Source organism: Punica granatum, chromosome 6, assembly GCF_007655135.1.
Source record: "Punica granatum isolate Tunisia-2019 chromosome 6, ASM765513v2, whole genome shotgun sequence".
Lineage (NCBI taxonomy): Eukaryota > Viridiplantae > Streptophyta > Magnoliopsida > Myrtales > Lythraceae > Punica > Punica granatum.
Window position 1 is genome coordinate 14,365,875 of NC_045132.1, and position 27,521 is coordinate 14,393,395.

At 38.3% G+C, this 27,521-nt stretch overlaps 3 protein-coding genes across 6 annotated transcripts; 2 read left to right on the forward strand and 1 right to left on the reverse strand.

The window, feature by feature from the left end:
* The first annotated feature begins 1,411 nt into the window (after positions 1-1,411).
* LOC116210132 lies at positions 1,412-3,930 on the forward strand. The gene is made up of 6 exons (XM_031543946.1): positions 1,412-1,571; positions 1,720-1,890; positions 1,978-2,100; positions 2,804-3,037; positions 3,120-3,284; positions 3,376-3,930. Exons 1-6 carry the CDS (start codon positions 1,527-1,529, stop codon positions 3,730-3,732), a joined length of 1,095 nt encoding a protein of 364 aa, XP_031399806.1. The 5' UTR covers positions 1,412-1,526; the 3' UTR covers positions 3,733-3,930.
* Positions 3,931-6,055: 2,125 nt separating this feature from the next.
* Positions 6,056-10,198, reverse strand: LOC116211393. Of its 2 annotated transcripts, none has more exons than XM_031545756.1 (5): positions 9,898-10,198; positions 8,018-8,491; positions 7,856-7,930; positions 7,698-7,760; positions 6,056-6,451 (listed from the first exon to the last, which is right to left on the reverse strand). In XM_031545756.1, exons 1-5 carry the CDS (start codon positions 9,943-9,945, stop codon positions 6,299-6,301), a joined length of 813 nt encoding a protein of 270 aa, XP_031401616.1. In that variant the 5' UTR covers positions 9,946-10,198; the 3' UTR covers positions 6,056-6,298. The 2 variants fall into 2 exon arrangements, with proteins under 2 accessions (XP_031401616.1, XP_031401615.1); XM_031545755.1 differs by having other exon boundaries at positions 7,856-7,939; positions 9,898-10,191.
* Positions 10,199-19,517: 9,319 nt separating this feature from the next.
* On the forward strand, positions 19,518-27,504 carry LOC116210920 (probable transmembrane GTPase FZO-like, chloroplastic). 3 transcript variants are annotated; one of them, XR_004157580.1, is made up of 11 exons: positions 19,518-20,137; positions 20,744-21,300; positions 21,416-21,484; positions 22,050-22,247; positions 23,013-23,144; positions 23,585-23,671; positions 23,792-24,232; positions 24,944-25,111; positions 25,584-25,814; positions 26,241-26,539; positions 26,649-26,764. XR_004157580.1 is itself a non-coding variant. In XM_031545072.1 (11 exons), exons 1-11 carry the CDS (start codon positions 19,642-19,644, stop codon positions 26,993-26,995), a joined length of 2,565 nt encoding a protein of 854 aa, XP_031400932.1. In that variant the 5' UTR covers positions 19,520-19,641; the 3' UTR covers positions 26,996-27,504. The 3 variants fall into 3 exon arrangements, 2 of the variants coding, with proteins under 2 accessions (XP_031400932.1, XP_031400931.1); XM_031545072.1 differs by lacking the exon at positions 26,241-26,539 and adding an exon at positions 26,945-27,504 and having other exon boundaries at positions 19,520-20,137; positions 26,630-26,764; XM_031545071.1 differs by lacking the exon at positions 26,241-26,539 and adding an exon at positions 26,945-27,504 and having other exon boundaries at positions 19,526-20,137.
* Positions 27,505-27,521: the final 17 nt, after the last annotated feature.

Below are 27,521 nucleotides of genomic sequence, written 5' to 3' on the forward strand. Positions count from 1 at the left end.
TGTCTCTATTAAGAGAACTTAACCATCACGAAATATTTCTTACGTCATAATTCGCTGAGATTTTAGCCCAACTTGATCACCGCAACTCTATCAACACACTAGTGAATTAAGTTCAAGGCTCGGCCACCGCTATCCCATAATACACTCACATAGTGGCGAGCTCTACGTCATCAGTGAGGTTCGAACTCGTGATGTTCAAGTAGAGCGCTTGATGCTTAACCATTAGACCACTGTGTTCGTGGTATTGGGGAATTTCTTTTAATTCATGGAGAAATTCACCTATTTTACTGCCCTTCCAGAGAATGAAAACAGTCGCCAATAGAGCAAAGCAACCACCCAAATTATTTGGCAGTCCATTGATTCCTCCTCAGAACTTAGCGTTGAAATTCAAAAATTCATATGGATATTCAACAGATCGATACTACCCAAAGGTTGGATTAAAGTCTTGATTTCCAATAGATCCGATAATCGTATCACTTTAGTCTAGCAAAATTGCTAGGTTTTTGTATCTAGCATACTCTTTATGTTGACGAAATCAAGAGATTGTAAACCCTAATCATGTCAGAAAACACCTCTGATTTGAAATCCAGTATTTGACACCAAGAATATGGTAGACAAACCCAAAATTAAACTATTGATAACGTACCTGAATGCGACATTTCGAGTAATCAGATTTGATGAGTGATCAGAATCGATGTGACATTGTGAACGAATAAAGATTGCTAAAAAAATCTTGATTGATCAACTGCACCAGGAGCTTCTTCACTTTTGTTAGGCAGCCTTTAAGGAAAGCAATAATAAGCAACTAGGGGTAGCAAAATAGACCTAGTTCAAAATACACGTTACTCTAATAGACCCTCACCCGCAAGTCGATGTTTCAGGCTGTAGGCCTTCATTGGCCAGATCCATTTATCTTCTTTACCTTTTCTTTCGCAACTGGCATAGCGGTGGCCGGATTCCGGCTCCCCTATCTTATCTATCTAGAAGCAGTATAGGACGGGTAGAAACAATCCTAAACCCTGTTTGCCCTAATGTCACTACCCGGCAACAGGTGAAAAACAAAAGAGACGGAACATCTCATACGCGCCCCGCCACTCCCCCCGATACCCCAAAAAAAAAAAAAAAAAAACACACGACCACCCCCACTTTTTAGAAAGCGCCCCTGGTTTTCCGTGTAATTACGACACTGCCCCACGAGGGAAATTTGGTTCGTCGATAGAAGTCACTGAACTTCGACGATGTGCGTCGGTCCCACTTTGACTTCGGGCACGGCCGTTTGGCAGGTGGGGTGAATGTCTGAGACCCGACCCGACCCGACCATATTTATTAGCTTTTTCTTATTGAATATATTTTAATTATATAAATAAATAATTTAATGAAAAAAAATAAGCTCAAGTACAGATTTTTGGAACGTTACCGAAATCGGCGCTCCCCATTTAAAAATCTCCCCCACTTCGCTTCATCCTCCTCTACTCAACCCCTTAACAAACTAGCCGTTGCTCTGACTCTCCCTCTCCCCCCCTCTAATGGCTGCCACTTCGCTAGATTCCCCAAAATCTGCCCTCATCAAGGTAAAATCTACTGATCTATTCCTTCCTTTCTTGTGTCCTGCTCCGTTTGGCTTCCATCCGATCTGCTCGTTGATGGGTCTCTTTCGGTTTATCTCGCAGCCTTTTCTTCTTTGTTTGGTTGAAATTGAAATTTGCTGGTTCGTTTCAGGATGGCACAGCGATTGGAGCTTCTCCTTCCCCTTCGTCTTCCTCTCCTCTGTTCAGTCCCTCCTCCGACAAGCGATTCTGGAGCACTCTCCGCGGTCGGATGGACATGCTCCTCGAGAGCCGGGAGACGAAATTACCGTCCGGCTCCGGCCCTGTGCTGCCGACCCAGATTGTACGACTCCGAACCACTGCTTTCCCCAATTGTTATGTTGGGTTCGATTTGGCATTTTGAATTGTATTAATTTGTTAAATTTTGCAGAGCGTTGGAAGTTCGGAGCGGGCGAAGCGGCTGAAGGAGGACTCGATGCTTCTGCTGAGGGGGTTCGACTCGGTAGCCAACACATTGTCTCAGTTGTCTGACAATATCGACAATGCCCTTCAAGTAAATTCTCCGTTATTGTCAATTTTCAGATTTTTCTAGGTAGGTCGTGTGTTTGCTGTCTTGGATGTGTCCGTAAACGTCCGAGAATTAAGTGGCCGTTGCTATAGTTATGAGATGGAAAGAAATGATTTTTAAGCTTCTAACGGGTTTTTGCACTGTTGGTTCTCTTAAATGTTCCAGAACTTAGTGGCTGCTATAATTATGTTATAGAAAGAAATTATTTTTAAGCTTCTTACAGGTACCAATTGGCCACAGACCGAAGCTTCAAGATCTCATAATGTGTTAGTTTGATTTTACGAACATTTCCAAATCAATCTAGGTTTCTGTTGCTGACAGTAAGAAGCCCCTAGACTATTAAGTTCGGCTAATATACAGTGAGAAATTCTGGGATTTCTTGAGCAACTGTAGACTTAAAAGTTCGTCCCTCACATAGTATTTCCTGCAGTAGGAAGACAAAGTAGGCCATGAGTAGAACATGCAAGAATTGAACGAAAACGGAAGCTTACAAGGGACTAGAGACTTGAAACTGCATATATGCTATCTGGGTTGTGGATATATGTGCTAGTGCCTCAATGAAGAATGCAAAAATTTCGAACTTCAGCTGAACCTCATAGTCTGGAGATCCTCCAAATTTTTAAGTGATTGATGTTTATAAGATGCTTTTTTCGGCTTATTGAAAATTTTCTGCTTGAACTGTTTCCAGGGAGCTAGAGATCTAGCCAAACCACCGACGTTGACTGATATATACCACAGCAATCTGAGAAACACAGAAAGCACCACCGATGCTGTGAAGGAGCATGTTAAGGAGGACGAACAGGGCGCGAAATTTTTAAAGAGGAAGTTTGATTCCAGCAGTTGCCATGATGATCAACACGATGACTCGGGCAAGGAAGTTGCTCGGGGCCAGAAAATGGCAAAGATGACTAGAGCCAAAAATGTTGGTAAATCTAGCCATTTCTTTTTCTTTCTTTCTGTCGTCAAATGGCAGCTTCATTGAAACGGTTTTTTGCCAATTGCAGCTTGCTATATCAATGGCAACAAAAGCAGCTTCACTTGCCAGGGAACTCAAGTCGATGAAATCAGTCTTAAACTTCGTACAGGAACGATGTGCCTTGCTCGAGGAAGAGAACAGAAGGATTCGAGATGGATTATCTAATGGGATCCAGCCTGAGGAAGATGATTTGGTAAACACGTAGTTATGTTGATCCTCTTTTTGTACCTTTACTAGTTATTCCTGTTCAAAGTTATGTGAATATCTGTAAATGTTATCAACAGGTGAGGCTTCAGCTGGAAACACTGCTAGCTGAGAAATCGAGACTTGCAAATGAGAATGCAAACTTGATTCGAGAAAACCAATGCCTCAATCAGCTGGTCACATATCATCAGCTAAACTCGCAGGATCTTTCTGCATCTTATGAGGAATTTATTCATGGAATGTGCTTAGACTTCTCATCTCCAACATCACCCATAGCAGAAGATGATGAGGAGAGAGCTCTTCGTGGGTCCTCTCCAAAGGATATCTTTGGTATCTCTGCTTCCTCGATGAACTGTTCGAGCAGGAGCAGCAGCAACAGCATGCAGAGCAATCACAGGCAGGCTAATCACTGCTGTCAGATTTTCGTTGAATGTTAACAAATAAGACTTTATCCTGTTTCCCTCGAGTTAGATGAATAGTGTAATATTTTTCTACATGGGTAGAATAAGATGATGAAAAAAAAATATCCTTTTGTTCGGAAAACTCGTGCAATCTCATATTCTCATGCATTCTTGAGAATTTGCTTATTCTGATTCTAGTGTACAAATATTATGAAGAAAAAACTTGAGTATAAAGTCTTTGGAAGAAACTTTCGCTATTTACAAAGCAAAGTAAGTATATATGATATCTAGTGAGATTACTGTGAACTGTTCTCAGAATCATATCATATATTTGCTAATCTCGGTAGGGTGACTTGTTAGGGAAACTAGATCACGATTGCAATTTAACTTTGTATGTTGGATCACCGAAAGACAACCGCATCTGTTCCTACTTTCAGAAACCAACTCTTGTAGTTTTAAAACTTGGTAGCACAGTAAGGCGTTAATACTATAATAGAATCCTGATGGAAATTGCGGCATGATCATAATAGGCAAATTTTCTATCCTTAGAAGAGGGGCAAATTTTGGGAAAGGATTTGGCCATCATGAAGCATTAACAGAACGTATATTAACATCTCAGTTTACGGTGCATATGCTTTCCAAAATCATTTGCTAACGAGTCAAACTGAAATGAATGGTCATGTAGGATGGGATAAGGTGAATACCTACATATGATGGGTCAAGTAGAGAGCGGGTAGAAGTATAGCACTTGACCTGCTTATTAGATGGTTTTCCTTTTTTGCCTTTTCTCGACAGTATATTTCAATCTGCAGATACGATTCTTTACAGCAGAGTTGAGCCTGAAGAAATCTTTTGGCATGTACGTGATGATGTATGATTTTTCAAACAGCTAGAGAAACTTAAGTTGAATGTCATATAAAAAGTTTGTTCTGTTCAACTCATTAAATTTCCGTTTGTTTAGCATTTTACGTTACTGGTTGATTCTAAAGAAAGGCATGTCCATGGAAGCTTCCGAACACGAAATATCCTTCTCTATCAATACTAAGATGTTTTTGTATTCGGAAGCATTTTAGCATGACAATCCTGTCCAGCCCTCGCACCTAAAAGGTTCCATCAGGATTATACACTGCCTCGTAGCACCTTCGGTCATATCATTTAATGGTGATCCGCCTTTCCTCCGAAAGCGTTGTGACAAGCAGCTGATCGTAAAGCTTAAATCGGTAACTGTTATCGGATTTTGGTGAAGGGAGAAAGCGGTTTCCAATCCCTCTGTAAAGAGAAAAAACTAGAAAACATCTTTTTCTTTCAAATCCTAAGTGGATACTTTTGGTAATGCCTTCCATAGAAGGACTATGTGCATTAAAAAGATTCATTCAAATGAAAGCATCCAATATGAGGAAAGATAGTTCATTAAACGAAGAAGATGTATACAATGATGGAATTACAACACAAAGAAAGAGGAATAAACAACTCAAACCAAAATTACAGAGAATGACTTACTCTACTTTCCATCGAGACAGGTAGTTTAGGCTCTAAACTCAAGTGTGAGGTTGCATGTAAACGAAATAGAAGGAATGCAACCATGTTGAGACGCTCTAAGCGAGTGGCCGTGCGATGAGAATGAAACCTTCCGTCAACAAGCTTATGGAGTCATGACTCTGTCGTTGAGGATATAATCTTGGCGCCACAGACTTGTGAACTTGAATCATTGAGGGGATCACCCTGCCGCTACAAATTCGAGATATCTAAATTACTCATACTTTTAAAGATAAAATCTTATCCCCACATAATAATTATCCAAAGTCTTGATCCAATCCATCTCGGATAAGCTTTATCTTCTCAATCTATAACTGCTCAGACATCGTGATTCATAGACAACGTCATGATTGCTCAGATTCCGACGCAATTATGATTCGAATACGACATCGTTAGCGTTTAGATTCTAAAGCCTAGTGACAGAATTTGAGTCATGTAACCCCATACACAGTCACATCCAGATTCTGTCTATTCACAACATAAGAATCTAGGTCTTTTTACTGTATCAAAAGAGCGACGTCGTTCTTATGGGATTTCAACAATATTACGCCGACACCCCCAGACTTTTATAATTTACAGAAATGCCCCGACATATCTAATGACTTGATCGGACCATGTGACGAGATAATACTATGGTAACAGCAACATAATGCTCTCATACAATGCGTCTCCGATTCTGCTCAAATCCACTGTCGTGCTTTTACCATCCTCGTCAAGCCTCAAAAGCCATTAAATTAACGCCCGAAAGAGCAAACAAACTAATAAATCGTGTTCTTTTTAATAGCTTGCTTCACCCTAACTTCGGTTCTACGGTGATCTCACATTAGCAAGCAGCGAACAAGAATTACTGGTTATTGCATGGTGTGCAGCATAAAAGAAACGATAGTCAATAGCTACAAGAAGCTCATTTAATGTGTCAAACTTAGTGGCTAGACGGTCTGAAAGACCTAGATTTAGTAACTTCACCGCTAAAAGCTACTGTTTGGCACAACATAAGCTAGCACCGAATGTCAAGTTGCAAAAAGTATTCGAGTATTATACAATAGGGAATCTTGGCCTAATCTTGCTAGTTCATGCCATCCACGAGCCCTCTGCCTCGGGTGGAATCGGTTGCATTTGGAGCTGGAGGAGCCATCTCAGCAGCTTTGAGACCGAAGAGTAGCATTATGTCCTTCACTTTCTCCATGAGTTCACTGAATAGACAGTTCCCCTTTGAATACTACAAACAAAGAAACAGCAGCTCAAGTTGATTTAAGAAGTTTTTTGGTAGGTAACACAATCAGCAATCCTCAAATGAGTGCGATTTACATGGAATCACATTTTTGTCATTAATATCCCAATTGGTGCAAAGGATTGGGAAAAACAAAGGAATGCGATTTGCTGTATAATACAGACACATCTCTATACAACAGTTCCATTCCGCCCTGTTTCGTCTTTCCAACACCATATGCAGCCTAAAATATTTTCAAGATTCATGATAACATTTATAACTCAAGAAATGATATACGAATGGAAAAAAATGATCTCAACCATAAGATTGTGGTGCATTTCAAACTGTTCTGTTCCCTGAATGGACCAAGGCAGTAATTGTTCAACCCTGTATTTCATTAAGAAATGGAAAGACTCATTGCATTATGGAAGAAATTGCATAAAGCTCTGCATTTTGGAATCACATTGCAGCTTCATGAACTAAATTTTGCACGAGCTCGGTAAACCATAAACCTCGCACATATAGAAAGTTGTATTATGTTGCTTGAGTGATTAAGCAGATTCAGGTGTGCTGACACATAACTCTTTCTGTTCTTGTTTAACATAATGGGGGTGCCCACAAGGACTTCAGGCTAATACTTGCATTGCATGGCTCATTGGCTAGAGGGTTGTTAATGGCCCCGAAGAACTCCTAAGGAGGCAATCATCAACCCACAAGAGAAATGCACCAAAGAATCCTAAAACACCTTGACCCTAGAACATATAAATACAAGCACATATGTCAAACCCAGAACTTTGGCAATTGATGATATGGTGAGAGTAGTCATTTGTCTAGCTTTTGGGTTGTTATTTGGATATGTACGATGGCTAATTTACATGTTAAACAAGAGGATCACATAAGTTGTATATATAAAGGTGTTCAGTATATCTCGGGTTCGAGACCCTCTAAATAGTTATTGCCCCAATATCTTGGCATGTAATATTCAGAAGTGCTAGCCCAAAAATAACAATTAAAAGATTGATCCTCATGAAAATTTATGTATAGAACGGCTGCCATTATATTTATATATTCTGAGAAACCAGTTAAGTGCCTCCTATTTCTATTAAAACAAGTTATGAAAAATATAAAGCAACTCAAATGCACAGGCACTAGTTAGCAGCTTTTTGCAGGGAAATTTTCAAGTCCAATGAGATGAAGCTCTCAAATGAGAAGCACAGGTACAATAGCAATAGGCAGGTTTCATCTCTAGTCATACCATCATATGGGCATTGCCCAGCTTTCCAGTAAGTTCGCGATTCTCATTCATCAGGGCTTCAATCTGCATGAAATAACAACATAATGGAGACAAAAATATGTGTTAAATACAAGAAATAATACAGTACATGTGCAAAACGAGAAATGCGAGAGTAAAACCTTCTTCTGGCATTCCTCGTGCAAGCCATTAGTGCTTGTTCCAACCCCCGGTGTCCTGCCCCAAGCTTCCTCCATCTTTTTGAACTTCAACAAACACAACACTTGCATAAGTTTATATACCAGAAAATTTGTAGTCAGGTGTCCCCAGAAATTTCTACAAACCTTCAACTTAAGCACTTCAATGCAAGTCTTCAATTCTTCCACTGCTTCAGACAGAGAGATGACCTTTTCTTCCAGGTTCTTTTCACGTATGCTCAGTTCTGGTAGTCGTGTCTCCTCAGGAGCTCGGGGCAAAACTTCTTCTTCAACGGCCTGTGCAGTTAAGTCTTGAGATATGGGTGCTAGGTCCTTGTTTCTAGCAGGTACAACAGCACTTTGAAGACGTCCAGATCTACGAGGTGTAGCCACTTTAGGCTTCTTTGCTATAGCCTTTGAAGCGTCAGTAGGAGACTTAGGTTTCCGTTTTGGACGTGATCCTGCAATAACCTCAGAAGGATTTAAGGTTTCCAAGGGTGGTTTCATTCCATCAGATGCAGCATTCCCATTTTCAGGCAGTCTTTCTGGTGACTCTGGAACTAATTCTGTTGTCTTAACTCCCAAAATTTCTCCGGTCGGAGGCAAGTTGCCTCCATCAGTCTGAAAAAGAAAAAAGTTCATTAGCTAATAATAATCAATAATGTTATGTTCCAGCACATGCAGTAAAAGGATCACTATATCAGGAAACATTTCCAGAAAATGGGAAAGACAGTTTACATAAAAGGACAAGGATTCATTCATATGCCATGACAGTAAAACATAGCCTTCCACATCAATTAAACTACACATACACACGACATACAACATAGACAAACATAACATGATCACAATTAATCAGCCCCATTTCTTTACCTATGAGATGCTGCAAAATTTGTAGCTTGTGAGTTCAGAATGTGCAGCAGACTCTGCCTTTCAAGTTACAAGATATTTATTCATGTTGCTGATTTTCGGAAGCAGAGAACTAACCATTGATGTGTTAAAAAAACATGAGCGCCTTTCCAACAACGTGAAAATCCAAACAAACCCCCCCCCCCCTCCCCCCCTCTCTTTTTTTTTTGATATCGTGGGGTGTCCGGACTTTGCCCAACTAATCCCCACTGCCCCATTCGTGCGCCGGCTAAGCGCACAAGACAAAGTAAACCCAAAGGGTCCTGCTGGCGTCAAGAGGAATCGAGCCTCTGGAGCTCCTCCTTACCGCGAAGCCAAATCCCTTGGACAACACCCATGATCAAGTTGGACGCAGTGTAGGGGGTTCTTTATAGAAATTAAGGCCATGTTAAAATGGAAAGAAATAGAATCACCGTGCAAACTGATCAATCATTGTACCGAGATTCCAGCTCAAAGTCTTTCCACCATTCGAATAAACAACACAAGAAAGTATATAACAATTTATCAAAAGTTTTCCCAGTCCCCGGTGAATGGGTGCGATTGCGCAATCTAGTGTTCCCTGATCCATCTCTGCAGCCTCTACTGTAGTCTTATTCATGGTCCAAAGGATTAAAAGCTTAACAGATACATTAGTCCGATGCACAAGTACTACGGCCTAAACAAGCCCATGGTTATTCCCTTTCCCTTCTATTACATGTCAGGTCCCACAAAAAAGATCCGAAAGGGGGGGGGGGGGGGTTCATCTTCCTTTCGATGCCTTTCCAAGGTCCCAAAATAAGACCTTAAACTCATGTCTTTCTTGTAAAACCACACCAAATAACACCTAAACGAAGGATCTTTTTCTTCTTGGCCCAACCCATACAGACACCAAAGAGACTCGAAGGAAGAGGAGGGAAAAAAAAATACACATTTTGGTTTTGTACAGACAACCTCAACACTGAAGCAAGACCGGCTCCTTGGAATGAAAGCATCCGTGCATGCACCCATCCAAACAAGACCCCAGACAAATTATTAGAATAATGGAAGGTCCCATAAACAACAACCCAACAAAATGAACCAACATAAACGATAGCAACAGAAACAAGATTCAAACAAGAAGCAGAGAATGTCGGTATTACCGGAGGAGCCCTCTCTTCGGCCTTAGAGGCAAGGGGTTTTCTTCCCATAGTGTGCCGCTCACTTGCAGAGAAGAGAAGCCAGCACAAGCACAAGAAGACGACGAAAGACAATGTTTTTCTTTTTGGAAATTTCTAGCCTTTCCGGGGCTGTCGATTGAGACGGTCTATGCAGTCCAAAGACGAGCTTGACTTTGATTTGAAAGAGGCTGAGCAGTGACCCAGAGGGGACCCACCTGCAAGAACCCAGTGTAGGCCTACCTACCTACGAGAACCTTTGTGCTTTGGAGTCGGAAGACATAGCTACAGTTGGGACTGATTTGATAGCCCGTCCATATGATATAATTTACATTTATTGAATTCTTTATTTTATAAAACAATAAAATCTCGTCCATAGGTAGGAGAGGGCGAGTGATGCTCTTGTTTAAACTCTTCACATTTTTTTTTGTCTTTCCTTATTTTTTTATGCAATATTCTATTTTCGGTGTATATCACTTATTTATATAAGTTCGGTAAACCAGTATTATCAAAATCGGACCGGACATCGAACCAACTGAGCTATGGATTCATGTATTTAAAGGTTCAATCGAGAGTTCGATGGGTTGAGCCGCATGTTTAATTATAAAATAAATAAATAATTATTATTATAAGAAAATAATATAAAATACATGAAAATAATCATAAACCTCTACATTTATCCAAACTGAAACACATGGCCAAGAGTCTAGCTTACAGCGCGGGAAAAAAATCAAAAGAGGGACCACCTCCCCATTTCCTCCGTATAATGAACTTCTAAAAGTAGTACAACAAATTGAGATCTTCACCTATACTGTTGCTGATTCCTATTACCTGAAAAATGACCACCTCCTCCTAGACAGTAGTAGACAATGGACAAAGAATAGGGACTCACCACAAGCTTTCGCTCCATTGAGTCACCAGTGTAGGCAACGACATGAAAGCTGTATGAGAAATCCTAACACTCCCCAAAAGACACAGACCTCTCTTCCCTCAGCTCGAACGCGCGAAGCTCGAACGCTCGAAGCTCTCACCACAACCGCGACCACGACACTCCTTTACAAATCTCTCACAAAAAGTAACTCTCGTCTTTCCCTGCACATGAAACGGACAGCACCACTTTCTCACACACGGGCATTTCATCAAATCAAACTCACCGTTGCGTCCATCCCTATCAATCTGATTCGTTTGCAAACTACAGCTCCAAACAAGGTTAAGGGTAGAATCAAAAGATGAACCACTCTAAGACTCTGGAACGATAGCCGGAGAAGCAACAAAGCCAAAAATTTCTGTCCATATGGAAAAAGAAGAAACAAGACCGAATCAAGAATAAGAAAGTTAGAGTCCAACAAGCAAAAGAATCCCCAGCGAAGTAATTTAGTGTATTTGACTGTACCTTCTCTCTATACATGTTTCTGAGCCTACCAGCCTCTTCATCCATGGGCTGATCAAGCTTCTGATCCAAAACCCACATGCTGCCTCTATTATTGGTATCACTGTCTCCATCAATTTCAACTCTTGAAGCCATCTCTGCAAACTTAATCGACTCTTTCTTCCATCTCCAAAAGCTCATCCCTGTATTTGGACCGGTGATAGCAGCTACAATTTGCTATTCCTTCCTGACAAATCCATATACCCAAAGACACTTTTTAAATCTGAAACATCAAACTTCCTATACGAAGTCCTAATTGTTTAGTCAAGTAGAGTCGGGAGATCAGAAATAATGGGATCAAGTAAGAGAAAATTCAACAAGAGAAAAACTTGCAGAGAGAATCATCACAAATCAAAAGAAGAAGGGAAAAAAACTTGATACTTATATTGAAGTTAAGATCAAACTTTGATCAGGAGCTGATGTGCCTTGAGATGGCCGTCTCCTACCCCTGCCGGTGAGGAATCCGCTCCCGAGTCATCACTCTGCTGCGTCTGGACGAGGAGAAGCCGAGAAGAGACAGAAAGAGAAGAGGAAACTCGAACCTGTTGCAATCTTGTGATGCTCGAAGGAGAAGAGGAAGCTCAGCCTCCAGCAGAGCTGCAGAAGTCACTGATGATGAAGGATGCCTGAACTGAAGAGTGAAGATGAAGAAGACTAGGGTTTCAGATCGTCAATCGATTTTGATTTCTTTCTCCAGTGCCCATTTTCAGTTCGGGCAGGGGGATTTTCTTTAAAATTTCTGAACCGACCGCTAGTTCAGATGGGTTTGATGGGTTTATCTAAAAATCGGCCGATTTTTTAGGTTCACCGGTTTATTTATGCATTTTCGATTTTAAGCTAATCGGACCGGACGTACGTCCGGTTTCCGATTTGACCTGTAAAACCGTCCGGTCCGATCCGATTCTGATAACACTGCGGTAAACCCCTATCAATTTATCTTTTATTCTATATTTTATTTTCGATTAACACTTATTATATGTATGTTCGATGAGATCAATCCAGGGTTTTTGCATTCGCCTTGTTGTTCTATATGGGGTATGTACTGAGGATTCCTCGATCTTGTTGATTCGTGATTGAATAGTCTCGGACTGTGTTGAGTGCATAATGGCTCGGAGTCATTTGTGTTTGATTTCATTAGTTGTGTGACTTGCTTTATCTTTTCATTCAATAATGGATGACTCTTTTTGTAATGGATGCCCCATTCACGCACCCAGTTATATGTAAGGACTGCTTTTTCAGTCAATCTCCTTGTTGTTGTCCTAACCGACCTTTCTATTCAGCAACTCACTGTATATATTTTTCTTGCGTGGGAAAATTTTTTAATTTTTTAACAATTAGTAATATTTAAAGATAAGTTCATTATAATTTCTTATCTGTGAAAAATATATTGAGAACTAAGATTGTTTCACTTTAAATGATATTTGCGGAAAACTATTTTTCATCAAGTATCGAAATTTTAATATCCTAAGTGAGGTTTTTACTGAAACCACATGATCTAAGATAAATATCTTACAAAAGTAAAACAATTAAAAATTATACAATTTGAAATTGAAAAATGATTTTTATGTAAAAAATAGAAGTAATGTGCATTTTTTTTGGAAAAGTAATGTGTCAATTTCTTGAGTACAAGAAAACACAAATAATTATGGAATAGCAAATAAGGGCATGTTTAGTTGACCGAAAATGCCAATCCCTTTCCGGATCTATTCCGCGGGCAATAACATTTCTCGTGTTTGTTTGCATCCGGAAGGGGAATGGCAATTCCGGATGGGGTCTCTCATCCTCCATAGAGGGGGAATAGTCACACCCCACTCCTCTTATCTACGACAATTCTCATTGGGAATAGATCACAATCACCATTTTGCCGCTCAGCCACTCCACTGTCACCGCTGCTCTGCCCTTCCATAGCCACCGTCGTTGCTACCTCTCTAGCTCAACCTTCGACTACGGCTTCCATCATTCCTAGCCGATCTCAAAGTCACGAAGCCTGACCCGACCTCGAAGAAGCAAGATCGGGGTGGGATGGTTCAGCCACGAACCCTAGGCTTGGGAGCACGGGGATACCACGAGGCGAGATCGCTGACCCCACGACGAGACTCATCGAGGGTCGGCGACCTTGCAAACTCCTCCAGTGGAATCAACCGAGGAGGTCGGATCTAGGGTGGCTCAATAGGTCGGAATCGACCTCTTGAGCCACGTAGGAGGTCAACCTTGACCAAGCGACCCTTACGGCTGGGATCGTGAACCCATCCCGAGGGTCGCGAGACTAGCCATGGGGGTCACGGGTCAAGGTGGGGTCACGAGGTCAAGGTAGGGTCGCGGGGTCCCAAGGTGGGGCTGTGTGCGGGGGGAGGGGGGAGCTGTGTACCGTTCGTCTTCTTCACATTGAAAATGAACAGTGTATTTTTTTTCTTTTTTTTATTATGTTTAATATAATAATTTAATATGTTAAAAGAATGATATTTATGTCTTTTTATCTTGTTTACGGTGTTTCTTCGATTTTTGCCATTTTTCTATTCTATCCAACCAAACAATATAAAATTTCATCAAAATTTTTATTTTATTATATGTTCATTCTATTCTATTTGGTTTTAAAATAAAAATATCACTCAACTCAACTCAACTCTACTATTCCACATATTCAACATTACAATCATTATTGTTTTGTCTTTTTCTTTCTTTTAATAATAATATCTTACTCATATTTTTTTAATTATTATTATAATTATTTTTTAAATAATAAATTCTCTATCTACTTTAAATCTATATGTACATACATATATATATATATTCTCACACATTCATATATTTTTCAACATTTGTAATAATTATTTTTTATCTTTTTTTATTCTCCAAAATTGAGTTGAGTTGATTTAAAATCTCGACTCAAAAACCAAACAAGCCAAGTTATTTAAGGTACTTATTCAAAAAAATAATTATTTTTATTATCAGTATATTATATTGAGCTCAATTTTGTAGGCTCGCACAATCGGAATTGTCATCTTAACAAAAACTATACCTCGCATGGCAATCACAACTCTTGAATAGAATAGAGTAGAAAAAATTTCAAACCAGTAACACGATAGGAGCAAGGCAACTATCTAAATCATAATGAATAGGCAGCCAACTCATAGAAGTTGAAGAAATTGCAATAATAACCAAATCCTAATACGGTAGAATGATCCTATAAATTTAATGTAAATAAGAAAACTTGATAAATGTGAAAAAATAAATTAATAACGACTAGTGAAAAGAGCTATTCCAGCCTCAATCAATGAAATTGTCCATGAAGTAACAAATGTGTTTATGAGCCTCATAGAAAACGAAGGAAAGATCTACTGCATGAGGAAAAAAATCTACCTTATTTGCGTAATTATTTCCTTAATAATTATTTTTAAAAATATTCCTATATATGAAAATATTATTGCACTATAATTATAGTTACGCACTATTACGATATATATCTAAACGATGTTCTATATTACAACTTATTTTAAATGCCTTTATTAGACTATGTCCCACTAATATGCCCCTATCATAAATATATTCTGCTCTATATTCCACTTATCCTTATTCCACTAATATACCCCTATTGAAAATATATTCCATCGCATATCCATTATATTTCATATATACATACTTTGGTGTAATGCAAACCACATCTCTATCTATAGATATGCATATGGCATCTTTGTTTCTCCTGTATATTCATTCATAAAAAAATAAAAAAACATCTCACATTTTTTCTTTTCTTTTTTTAAAAATTTTCAATTAGAAAAATCATTATTCTCCACGTTTTAAAACCCGTCTCGACTCGAGAAAGAAGGTGTACTGTAGTGACACACATCTCACCTCTCGACCATGTTTGTATGTTCGATTTTCATAGTGAAATATATATATACATATTACTAATTTTTCATTTTCCATTTTAAAATCCTTCTTGATTTGAGGAAGAGGTTGTACTATAATGACATACATCGTCGCCTCTCAACTATATTTTTAAGTTCGATTCTCATGGTGGAATATATATTACAAATTTCCAATTTTCTTTTGAAAGAATCTCATCGTTTTTTTTTTCATGTTTTAAAACGTGTCCCAATTTGAGAAAGAAGCGTAGTGTAGTGACATGCACCATCATCTCTCAACTATGTTTCTAGGTTCAATTTCCGTGGTCTATTGGTGCCCTTCATTAATCCATAATATTTCACATCTTAAAATCCATCTCGATTCGAGAAAGAAGAAGTAGTGTCATGACACATGCCCTCGCATCTCAACCATGTTTATAGGTTCGATTCTCATGGTGAAATATATATTACAAATTTTCTTTTTTTTTTGGGGAAAAAATCTCATCACTTTTCTTTTCATGTTTTACAACCCATCCCAATTTGAGAAAAATGGTGCAGTGTAGTGATCCATACCATCACCTCTTAACCATCTTTCTAGGTTTGGTTATCGTGGTGGACTGTTGGTGCCCTTTTTTAACTATTAGGATTTTCACTTTCGTTGTATTAAACCCATAGACCTTCCTTATTGAAAAATAAAATCCCGATAAGGAAAAGGAAATGGAAAATTGGATTCAAACGCCGACCTCAATGACCAGATCTTTATGACCGAATCAATTATTCCAAGAAAAGAATATTTTCTTTCCAAATTTTAAACTAGAATAACCATAACCATTTTTCTTAATTTTCACTTTAAAAAAAAACAATTTCAATCTTTGTCCATGTTTAAACTCCGGGTGTCCAACCTTAATGACTTGATCTTTAGGTCAAATCAATTATTCTGAGAAAAATATTTTCTTTTCCAAGTTTACTAAATTTTATAACCGAAATGCTAGATATACAAATTCGAATATATGCAAATATATTTTTTAAATTTCAGTTTTATAAATTGATCTCATATCAAAGTAGTTTTTAAAATTAAAACCCTTAATATTCAAATATTAATTTTCAGATTGTTCATAGTCTTTATACGATATTCAAATAATTCTATTTCCATATTCAAATGCTAAATATAATGGATGACTTTCTTAATGATTCCAAATGTAGATCAAATCATAGAATTTCTTATAATTATAGTTGAACCAGTTGGCCCACGATCCAGTGAAGATTGCATAACCACACTAAGGCTGAGTTTTAAGACATTGCTTTTGTCACTATCTAATTATTGAATTAAGAAAAAGAGAGGAGATGAAAAGGTCATATGAAAGTTATTTACCCTCTAACTAAATTTACTATTATTGTAATCTCTTTTCTTTTATAAGTTTCTGTTAATTAATAATTTTGCCATCGTATCTTAAAAATATATATAAATTCCGATTCCTTATTTTCAAATAAGATCTCATTTTCTTTTTTACATTAATCAAGTCTTCTTAAATATACTGCCCAATTGATATATAATTTTCCGTACGTATAGGGTGCTCATCATTAATGTTTCATAAGTAGCCTAATTATTGAAATATATTGTAATAATTCTAATTAGATAAAATTCAATAACACAAAGATGATGTATTGTCATGGTAAAAGTGTAACAATAACATTGCTTGATAATATTATATAAATAACTTTGTTTATCTATTTAAATTTATAAGATAATTGATTCAAGTCGTATTTAACTAAAAATTAAATTAGAAATACGACTAATATATTTTGTACCCCGCGGGGAAGCATGGGTCCTTTACTTAGTACCTTATGTAATCAATACATAAACATAATATATATTCATACGGCCATACAAATTACGGTACTGCCTTTAATGGAGTATTTCAGTTGTATATAATTTATATTTTTGGGGGAGTGTATATATAGAAGGTATATTCTACTGCATATTTGCTTCCCTTGTATATATTTCTTTTTTTTTTATTATTATAAGGGAGATCCGTGGGTATAATATGATAAAATAAAAATTATAATAGCTAATAAAGTGGCATGGGTAGTCCCACTGGACATCGAATTTGAAACCACTTGGTTATCAGTTGAGGGCGTGTGCCACTGCGTTGCACCTTCTTTTGATTATATTCTGTTGGATTATATGTATATCATATATATATATATATATATATATATTCTATTACATAATTAATTAATAAAATATTATAAATATATTCAATTAAAACAATCTATATGAGAATATTTCCATAATAGGAATACAAAAATTTACTTAATTTAAATGATAATGTGGCAATGCAAGATACATCTGTTTTATGTTTTTGAAAATGTGATGGTATGAAAATTAAGCTTGGAACTTTGTTATTATATATATATATTGTGATATTGACGTTACTTTTAAACAAAAAAAAAATCATGTTGAGAGAGCTTAACTACTTTTGTAGGTCGATTTAACTTGAACTGAATGAGTTGGAGTCCGTTGGCTCTCAAATTCTAAAGTACATGTTGAAAAGGGGGAAAAAAAGGTATGCTGGCATTAGGAACCTTCTTAAAAGGTGGATTTTAAGGATGCTCCGAAAAAAATAAGTTTCTTGCTAAATAGAAATAAATTTATTATTCAATAAAAGTCTTGTTGTATTCAATATAATTAGTTTCCTATAAATTAATAAGTTTCTTATTATTTAGCAGTTATCTTATTATATTTAAAAATAATAAAGCTCTGTTTGGTTTTCCAAGAATAATTTAATCATATTATTTAGCAATATAATCATTATTATTTTGTCTTTTTCTTTCATTTAATAATATACTTTTTCTTAACTATTTTTATAATCAATTATATTAAAGATGAATTATCTATCTACTTTCACATTTATATATACATACATATATATATATATATTCTTATACATTAATATATTTGTTAACACCTATAATTATTTTAAAAAATCAAGTTGAGTTGAATCACTAGACTTTATTTGGTTTCTAATAAAAACTTTTACTTCACCCAACTCAACTCTATTCTTTCTCAAATTCAATGCTACAATCATTATTGTTTTATCTTTTTCTTCATTTAATAATAATTTCTCAAATACTTTTTCATAACTATTTTCATAATAAATTTTTTAAGGGAAAATAACACCGTATATCACAGTTTGAAGACAAGTATCATAGTGCATCATATTTCGAAAATTAACATGGTGCATCAAGAAACTTTTGAAAATTTTCACCGTGCATCATATCGTTACTCTTCCGTCCAAAATGGGATTGAATGGTGACGTTACAATATTTTCAAGGATATTATTGCACAAAATAAAACTTGAGGGATTTAAACGAAATAAAATGAATTAAAAAAAAAGAAAGAAAGCGAAGGGGGTGATCGGGGCCACCGTCGGCCACATGACACCCCCGCCGGCAATCGACCCCTCGATTGGGGTCGACTCCCGGTGAGGGAGCCCCCGACGGTAGTCAACCCCCCGATTGGGGTTGCTGGCCAGGTCTGAGCCGGCCGGCGACCCCAATCGGGGGGTCAACTGGATCCCCCCAAATTGGGGGATTCGAGGCCCCCCTTGTCGCGAGTCGACCTCCCGATTGGGGTCGCCGGCCAGGTCTGAGCTGGCTAACGACCCCAATCGGGGGGTCGACTGCCGGCAGGGTGCCCGGTGGCGGACGAGGGCCCCGATTAGCCCCTTTGTTTTTTTTTATACATTTTATTTGATTTAAGACCCTAAAGTTTTATTTTGTGCAATAATGACCCTGAAAACGTTGTAACGTCACCATTCAATCCCATTTTGGACGGAAGAATAACGATATGATGCACGGTGAAAATTTTCAAAATTTTCTTGATGCACCATATTAATTTTCCGAAATATGATGCACTGTGATACTAAGCTTCAAACCGATATGTCCATGAATTTTTTTATTTTTTAATAATAAATTTTACATCTACTTTCTATATATACATATATATATATATTCTCGTCCATTCATATATTTATTAATATTTACAATCATTATATAAAATCAAGTTAAGTTGAATTATGATTCAATTCAAAAAACAAAACGCAAGCTAAATTTATTGTCAAACAATGTTTCTTATTATTTCGTTACTGGTAATTATCCGATAAAGTGCGCCGTGATAATCTCCCATTGGGCCGTGGTAATCCTCCTAAGCAGCATCCTATCTGAAGTTAATCCCAATGGAAAATAGCATTATTCCAACAAAAACGAAGCGCACGCTTCCTCGCCTTCCAACTCACTCTCACTATCAACAAGAAAAAAGTTTCCATCACCATTTTTCAGCCACAAACCGAGAGCATAGCATCGAGCTGATAAACTCTCCCCTCTCTCTCTCTCTTCCTCCCTCCCCCCCCACTTCTGCTCCCTTTCTCTTTGTTGTCTTTCTGTGACACTTCCATGGTACCTCACCTCTCCTTCCGCAGCTCTACCACCGCCCCTCCTCCCCTCTTCTTCATCCGTTCCCCTCCCCTCTTCACCCACTTCAAGCCCCCGCCCCGGAGAGCCCATTTCCCTATCACCGGAATCTCTAATACCGACACCAACCCATTCTCCCAACCCCCCAATAGGATCCCCCAGCAGCCTCAGCAGCAGCCCAGGACCCTCTTCCCTGGCGGCTACAAGCGCCCCGAGATCAAAGTCCCCACTCTCATCCTCCACCTCACCCCCGACGACGTCCTGAACAATGGGGAAGGCGTGGATTTGGTCGACGAGGCAGCGTCGGGCCGGGTCGGGATCGTGGTGCTGAGTGGTGGGGAGGGGACGGGGAAGAGCCTGTACGAGGCTGCCTGTGTAGTGAAGTCTGTTGTCAGGGACAGGGCCTATTTCTTGATTGCTGAGAGGGTTGACATCGCCTCCGCCGTCAATGCTAGCGGGGTTTTGCTCTCCGACCAAGGTAGCTTAGCTACATTCTTCTGGCACTTTGGGCCTATGTGGTCCAATGTTTGGTTTTGTTAGAGTTCACTGCTGTAGTTAGTAAGTAGACAAACGCCTATTGCCGTTTGCTTGCAAATCAGATTAAGGTCTCAAATCTTGAATCAAATCGGAAATGAGGAGCTTGGACAGTCGGGCTGCTGGCGACCCATCTGTTTTCGTTGTTTCCCAACGTTTGACTGTAACTAGTTTGCTGGCAGTGCTCAATCTTGTCAGTTGTATTGGCCCCTGATGATTTTTCACTTGGGTGGTTTTGGGTACGTGGGCATGGTCCCAATTTATGCACCGCGATTATTAACAGATAGTTCCCATTCTCGTGCCTCGAGCATAGCCTATGACTAAAACGTGGCCATTTAGATATGTAGTCTCATCAGCTATTTGAAATCCAACTTCTCGGTTCCACTTGTTTTTTCACTAATAGCTTTTTGAAGATATCTTATCCTGTCAATTAATTTAAACAACTTTTCCTTGATGGGAAGTATGCTTGCAGTGACAACATGAATGTTCACTGGTTTATGTTAGGGGTACAAGACAAGGGGATGTTAATAATTACCTTTCTGTATTTCAGGGCTTCCAGCAATTGTGGCCCGTAACATGATGGCGGGTTCAAAATCAGAAGCAGTGTTTCTCCCTTTGGTGGGTCGGACTGTGCAAACTACAACCCCTGCAATGAACATCTCTACTTCAGAGGGGGTTGATTTTCTTATATGCAGTATCAGCGAAGAGAAGAATGTGAATAACCTTGTAAAATCTGTGTTTGAGGATGTAAAAATACCAATTTTTGTTTCACTTTCTTCAATTGGGAAGTTGGATTTGCTCAGTGAAGCATCGAAATTAATGAGATTCGGAGCCAGCGGATTCGCTATTTCATTCAAGGACATGGGTTTATTTAGTGATGGGATTCTTAGTGGATTATTTAACAATGCAAGCTCATTGAGGAATGAAGTAACCAGTGTGCCTGGCAGCTCCAATGAGCTGAGATTGTTAGAGAAAAAGAAAGATCTTCATGTGAAGAAAATGGCGGCTGGCTTTGTTAGACTGGAGGATCGAGAGAAAGAGCTAATAGAAATAGAGAGATCAATATTGGGGGAAGCAATCAATGTGATCCAGAAAGCTGCTCCGATGGTGATCTTTTAGTTATATTTGGTAGCTCAATTGGCTCTTTTAGCAGTTATTCACTTAATTAAATAGTATTATTTTACTTTAGTCTGAAGCAACTTTTATTAATTAATGATTGCAGATGGAGGAGGTTTCACTTCTGATTGATGCCGTTTCTCAAATTGATGAGCCATTTTTACTGGTTATAGTGGTAATTGTGTGCTGAACTCCCACAAATTCTGGTTCCAGGGATATACATGGGTATTAGCTCTAAATTTCAAATGAGTTATTTTCTTAATTCTTAAAAGAATTTTTTCTCTCTGAAATTTTTCTTCAGTGCTCTATATCTGCCCTGGCTTGAGAAGTAGAAAATTACTGCAGTACTTAAGTTATGATGTGCAGACACCTTTCTTGGCTGGCTTCATTCTGTGAGTTTTTGTGTGTGTGTAAGTCTTTTCTATTCTTTGTTTTGGTTGTGTTAAGCAGAGGCACCTCATTAATGGAAAAAGTACAAATGAAGATTACAAAGTCTAGACACTGATATTGGTTAATAGAGTAGGCAATAGATTTCCTTTTATGTAAAATTTGAAAGTGAAATATTATCTACTGGACCAGCATAAAATCTATCCAAACTTATGCATGGGAAACATTATGATTTACATATTCCTGATGAGCAAAGTTTGTTTTGTGGCCATTTGTTTTTTTCTCTTAAAATTTTTGGGTCTTAAAAGGTCTTAGATGTTTGTGGCTGGCCCTCTTTCCTCATTGATGCATAGGGTGAATTCAACTCCGGGAAATCAACTTTTATCAATGCACTTCTGGGAGAGAGATATCTGAAAGAGGGGGTTGTTCCCACAACAAATGAGATCACATTTCTAAGATATTCCGAGTTGGCTTCTGATGAAGTGCAACGCTGTGAAAGGCACCCGGATGGTCAGCTTATATGTTACCTTCCTGCGCCCATTCTTAAAGAAGTAAGTAGATTCGACCCATCTTTTACTTTTATATTTATGACTTGTATTATACATAAATGATATTTCAGGTAGATCCGTTACATTGGATAATAGGAAGTGCAGTCAAATAATTATATAGATGCTTAAGTGCTATTATCCATTCTTCAGAAGATGCTGTAGAATTAGTCACATATAGGTTAAGGAGTCCTAGTTTGAAAAGTTGGATGCATATTATGTTTGTGAATATTGAAAATTCAGTGAAGAGATTATAAATGCTCTGTCAAGTGGTAGGTTCAGTGATATGCCATGAAATCTTAGAGCCAGAAAAGAAAAATGGGAGATGCTTCAGATATGAATGAGGAAGGACACAGAGCTTAATAGAACAAGTATTGAAATGTTATATAGGAAGAAAATACAGGGAAACGAGTAAGGCAAGACAGAATTGGGACTCAGAAGTCATTGACTTTGCAGGACTAACTTAATTGTAAATTTTATTCATCTAGTAAGCTTCAGTTTATCTGGTGGATGAATTAACTTATCAGTTAATTGGTGCTTCACAAGTGTCCTTATTCTTGCCTTGTTTTCCCCCTTTTATCTGCCTTTTTTTTTCTTCCTTGAACTTGTTTAGAAAGATAAGAGGCATGATTTGCTGAATCCAAGTTGGTTGAAAGCACAAATACGTTCAATTTTCTTGTGAAATAGCTCATAGAAGTGAAACATTATGGAAGTTTCATGGATTTGACTAATTTGCTACGTCAAATTGATTATCCTAATTCTGTGAACCAGATGACTATCGTCGATACTCCTGGGACTAATGTCATTCTTCAAAGACAGCAACGGCTTACAGAGGAATTTGTACCTCGTGCGGATTTACTTTTATTTGTTATCTCTGCTGATCGTCCTTTGACTGAAAGTGAGGTATGTTTCTTGTAGCAGTAGAAAACTACTCCGGTTGTCGTAACCGATAAACAGCTACTTGTTTGAATTGCTGTAGCATGTCAATTATACTGATAGAATTTATGTCAGTGGTCATGAAGATTTTCTTCTAATCTTGATAAATTCCTTGAAATTAAGTAAAGGATGCAGAATTACTTAGTTCATCACTCCTGATTGATCAATCTCGCTGATAGATTGCTTCTTTGTACCATGAGATATCAGACGGAAAATTCCTTGCTTAGCTGTTATGTTTAATTGCGCTCCCTTTTCTTTTCCACTTTTTTCTTTCGACCTTAATTTTGAAAGTGAATATGGAAGGTGTACATGTATCATCCAAAGGAATATATGCCAAACTTGATGAATGTTATTTCAATATTCGATGGAATGCTAATTTCGTTATTACTTTTGCCACATTTTTCTAGGTTGCTTTTCTTCGATACACACAGCAGTGGAAGAAAAAGGTTGTCTTTGTGCTAAACAAGTCTGACATATACCAGAACGCTGATGAGGTTTCTAAGACATCCACTTTCATGTTTTATCAACTTATTTATCTAGAACACTACACAAAGTTATGATTCTTCTCATTTGAAGTAATTAGTTTTCCCAATTATATCTTTCAAATCATGCAGCTTGAGGAAGCAACGTCATTTATCAAAGAAAATACCCGTAAATTGCTAAATGTGGAACATGTGAAGCTGTATCCAGTGTCTGCCCGATCTGCTCTTGAAGCAAAACTTTCAGATTGCTATGCTGTTCCAGGCGAGTATGAAGAACTATCAGTTTCTGATCTTCAATGGAGGACCAGTAGCTTCTACGAACTTGAGCAGTTCTTAAACAGTTTCTTAGACGGGTCAACGAGTACTGGAATGGAAAGGATAAGACTTAAACTTGAAACACCAGTTGCAATTGGTGAGCAACTAATTTCCTCATGTGGGTCCCTTCTGAGAAAAGAATGCCAAGTTGCGCAGCTTGATTTGGCCTCTCTGCTAGACATAATTGACGATGTTAAAGAATATGCCATTAAGATGGAAGGCGAAAGTATCTCATGGAGAAGACAGATTTTGTCGCTGGTAATTTCTTTAGACACATTATGGATTTCGTAGTTTTTTCTTGGTATAATTCCCCAACCTTTACCGTGATGATAGGAATTATTCTAAACATTTTCTTGAGCTTACCACCTAAATCAGTAGGATGGCTGTCACTAAAGAGAGTGAACACCAAAGGAGCTCTTGATCTTCATTTATAGTTTGGGAAACAGCTTGCCCTCAACCACATTACCCACGCAGGTCATACTAGCAAGGATGGGCATTTGCCTCGTTGGAGTTCCTTGATGTCCTTCTTAGCCTCTGGTAGAGTAGGCCTTGTCCATATTGAAGCTGTTGATTCTGTCCCTTTGACCTGCCAAATGAGACTGAGATGGACCTTAACAAGGTTGCAAGTGGCCTTCCAAGGCCAAGCTTAGCCTGAAGGAGCTTCGGCAATGCTAGTTCTGGACCTTACATAAGCTTGCCCTTGTTGCTGGCTGTAAGTTGGGTTGGGTGGTTGTATAGTGAAGGTGTTTCTTGAAAATATATATGAAGGTGATGGGTTATTATTATATCTATAGTTTTGCTCATTTGTACCTATTAGCCGTAGAGGTGAGATTTCAGCTCTTTCCAAAGATTAGAGAGACTGGTTAACATATAGTTCATCGGCCTCAATAAAGTTTAGGGGTCAATTGCATAATTATTTTCTTATTATGGTTCACATATTTATGTTTTCTTTGGTGCTTGAAATTGTAGATTGCAACCACAAAATCCCGTGTCATGGAACTTATAGGATCTACTCTCCAGTTGTCAAACCTCGATATTGTTGCTACATATGTTTTCAAGGGGGAAAAATCTGCACGAATGCCTGCAACTTCTAAGGTCCAAAATGACATAATCGGTCCTGCTCTTCTGGATGCCCGTGTAAGCTGCTAGGTGTCTTCAGTTGAGAATATCTTCTAACTGAATGCATTATCTATTGCCTCACATTCACATATTATGAAATATTGACATAGAAACTTGGAAGACTCCATTTTTCTTTCCTTTTCTTTCAAGGAAAAAATGAAGGAAGAGTAGAAAAGATGTTTTAAATTGCTGTCCTAGAGACATTCTGTAATGTACAATGCCTGCTTGCTCCACATTTTCTCCGAAACACGTTTTCTGTTTTCTTTCACTGTTTCACATGCCATTTAATTTATTTCTTTGAGTCTGTTTTTTAGTTAACAAAGAAAAATGTATGCACTTTTGTCAACACAAGGGGTATTTTTCCCGATTGGCCGCATGGACTGCAACTAAACAGTCTTTGCTCTGCTAATCGAAGAGTCTGTATATCTTTCCTTGATAGTAAATATTAAAATATTGATTTTTCTGGTCCTCTTTGTCTGCTGCTTTACAGAGATTACTTATAGATTATGTGGTATGGTTGCAATCAAGCAACGCAAAGCAAGGAAAGCTATATAAGGAATCTTTTGAGAGAAGATGGCCCTCACTGGTCTATCCAGCGAATGAGGTGTCTTTGGAGAGGCTGGAGTTGCTGAGAAAAGAAAATGAACTCAGCCTGAAGGTAGTCAAGAACTTTAGTGCTAGCGCTTCGTCCAAGCTTTTCGAGCAAGAAATTAGGGAAGTGGTGAGTTGCTGCCAAACTTGGACTTCCTACTTAAGTGACTGTTATTTAAAAGCTGATATTATTATGAAAATCTCTCCATCATGCTTAGAACTGTGCAAATTATTACAATGATTTTGTTAATGCTCTCTTTGCCCATCATATATTTGAAAAAGGATAGTCCTACTACGTGTGCCAAGTTACAGATGATTAGACAAAATGTACTCAGTAATTATGACAAAACTCAGGTGGTTGTTTGGTTAAACTTCAAATTAATTTATGGACGTATTAGTGTTAAAAGGAAAAGGAAAAAAAAACAAAAACAAAAAGGTGTTGGAGATAGCAGCTAAAAAGTTTGAGTGCCTAGGTAAACTAGGCTAAATAGCTAGATTGTAGTAAGCTGGTTTTCCAGAATATTTCAGACAAAACTTACCTTTGGATATGTCTCAGGTTATAGCTACAAATAAGTTGATAACAAGGAGCAAGGGAAACAAATAGAGATGGGGGGAGGAGAGACAGAGCAAAGAGGGTTGGCAATAGGGAGGAAAGAGGGAGGGTGGCAGGGTAGACCGAAAGAGGGCTGAGTGGGAGCTGAGGGCAGAGCAGAGTGCAATTGCTATATTGAAAGTTAGAGAGGAAAGAAAAGCAAAGTTGCTCCTTCTCTCCTCTTCTGACACTTAAGAGAAGGGGGTGATTTAATTTCATTAGAACATCCATTCCACTGAAGGATTATGTGAGGAAGCATATACGTAATTCTTGATCTCTTATTTTATTTTATATTTTCTATTTATTGAAAGGCTCGGGCAACGCTACCTTAAGTTCTTGATTTCTATCTCGAGTTTGTGGCATTAAATTTAGTTCCTGGGGACTTTTGGTGGACTCGGAGCAGCGGGCCTATCTGCCTCCCTCCTGACATCGGTGTTGCCAACCACTCTCGAAGATCTTCTAGCACTTGGGCTTTGCTCTGCTGGAGGGTGAGGGCTTTACTTCTGTTTGGCATGCTAGTCTGTTGCTTTTTTTACTGGTTGCAAGCTAAAACTCAATCTGGGAGCATGCTGTGAGACAATTTTGTGGGCACTCTCAAATTTTCCTGCAATGTAGTTTTATTTTATTTGATTTTCTTCTGAGTTTGGAGTTTCTTTATTTGATGACAGTCTATTGGCGATATCAAATTTTCCTGGCAAACGGCAAGCAGTGATCAATAAGGTGAACAAGGCTGTGGACACATTTGCCTGCGAAGTCGAAGAGGCCATGCAAAAGGATCTCTCAGAAACGATTGGAAATATGGAGAACTTTGTAAACATCATCAGCAGGCCTTACCAAGAGGCAGCTCAGCAAAGACTCGACAAAGTACTCGAAATCCAAAAGGAACTTTCCAGTGTCGAGGATCGACTTCGGACCCTGCAAATAGAAATTCAAAATCTGCATGTTTCTTGACAATTATATCAGGTTGAGGTTTGCCTGCTTCATTGAGGATAACCCTCCTGGAAGTGTAGTTCAAGCGGTTTTGTATGCTTTTAGTTTTACAGGGTAGAGAATTCATCAACTGTAACACAACAGTGTACGAGGGAATTCCCGCATTGTTTCCTTATTTAAAACAGATATATCCACGTAGAGCTTGCAATCTTCTGATGTACTCATGAAACATAAATTTCAGACCGGATAAGAACAGCATAATGCGGTAATGAATGTAGATTAATGGATTTCGCTTTTACTTTGTGTGCGTGCGTG

Excerpts from the sequence above, each read along its gene's own strand:
- LOC116211393 (XM_031545755.1), bottom strand. The coding sequence starts at position 9,945 with ATGGGAAGAAAACCCCTTGCCTCTAAGGCCGAAGAGAGGGCTCCTCCG. Across the intron at positions 7,940-8,017 it reads TTGAAGTGCTTAAGTTGAAG|TTCAAAAAGATGGAGGAAGC; the intron begins GTTTGTAGAAAT and ends TGTTTGTTGAAG. Across the intron at positions 6,452-7,697 it reads TGGGCAATGCCCATATGATG|TATTCAAAGGGGAACTGTCT; the intron begins GTATGACTAGAG and ends CTTTGTTTGTAG.
- LOC116210132 (XM_031543946.1), top strand. The coding sequence starts at position 1,527 with ATGGCTGCCACTTCGCTAGATTCCCCAAAATCTGCCCTCATCAAG. Across the intron at positions 1,572-1,719 it reads CAAAATCTGCCCTCATCAAG|GATGGCACAGCGATTGGAGC; the intron begins GTAAAATCTACT and ends GGTTCGTTTCAG. Across the intron at positions 2,101-2,803 it reads ATATCGACAATGCCCTTCAA|GGAGCTAGAGATCTAGCCAA; the intron begins GTAAATTCTCCG and ends AACTGTTTCCAG.
- LOC116210920 (XM_031545071.1), top strand. The coding sequence starts at position 19,642 with ATGGTACCTCACCTCTCCTTCCGCAGCTCTACCACCGCCCCTCCTCCC. Across the intron at positions 20,138-20,743 it reads GGTTTTGCTCTCCGACCAAG|GGCTTCCAGCAATTGTGGCC; the intron begins GTAGCTTAGCTA and ends TCTGTATTTCAG. Across the intron at positions 21,485-22,049 it reads CATTTTTACTGGTTATAGTG|GGTGAATTCAACTCCGGGAA; the intron begins GTAATTGTGTGC and ends ATTGATGCATAG.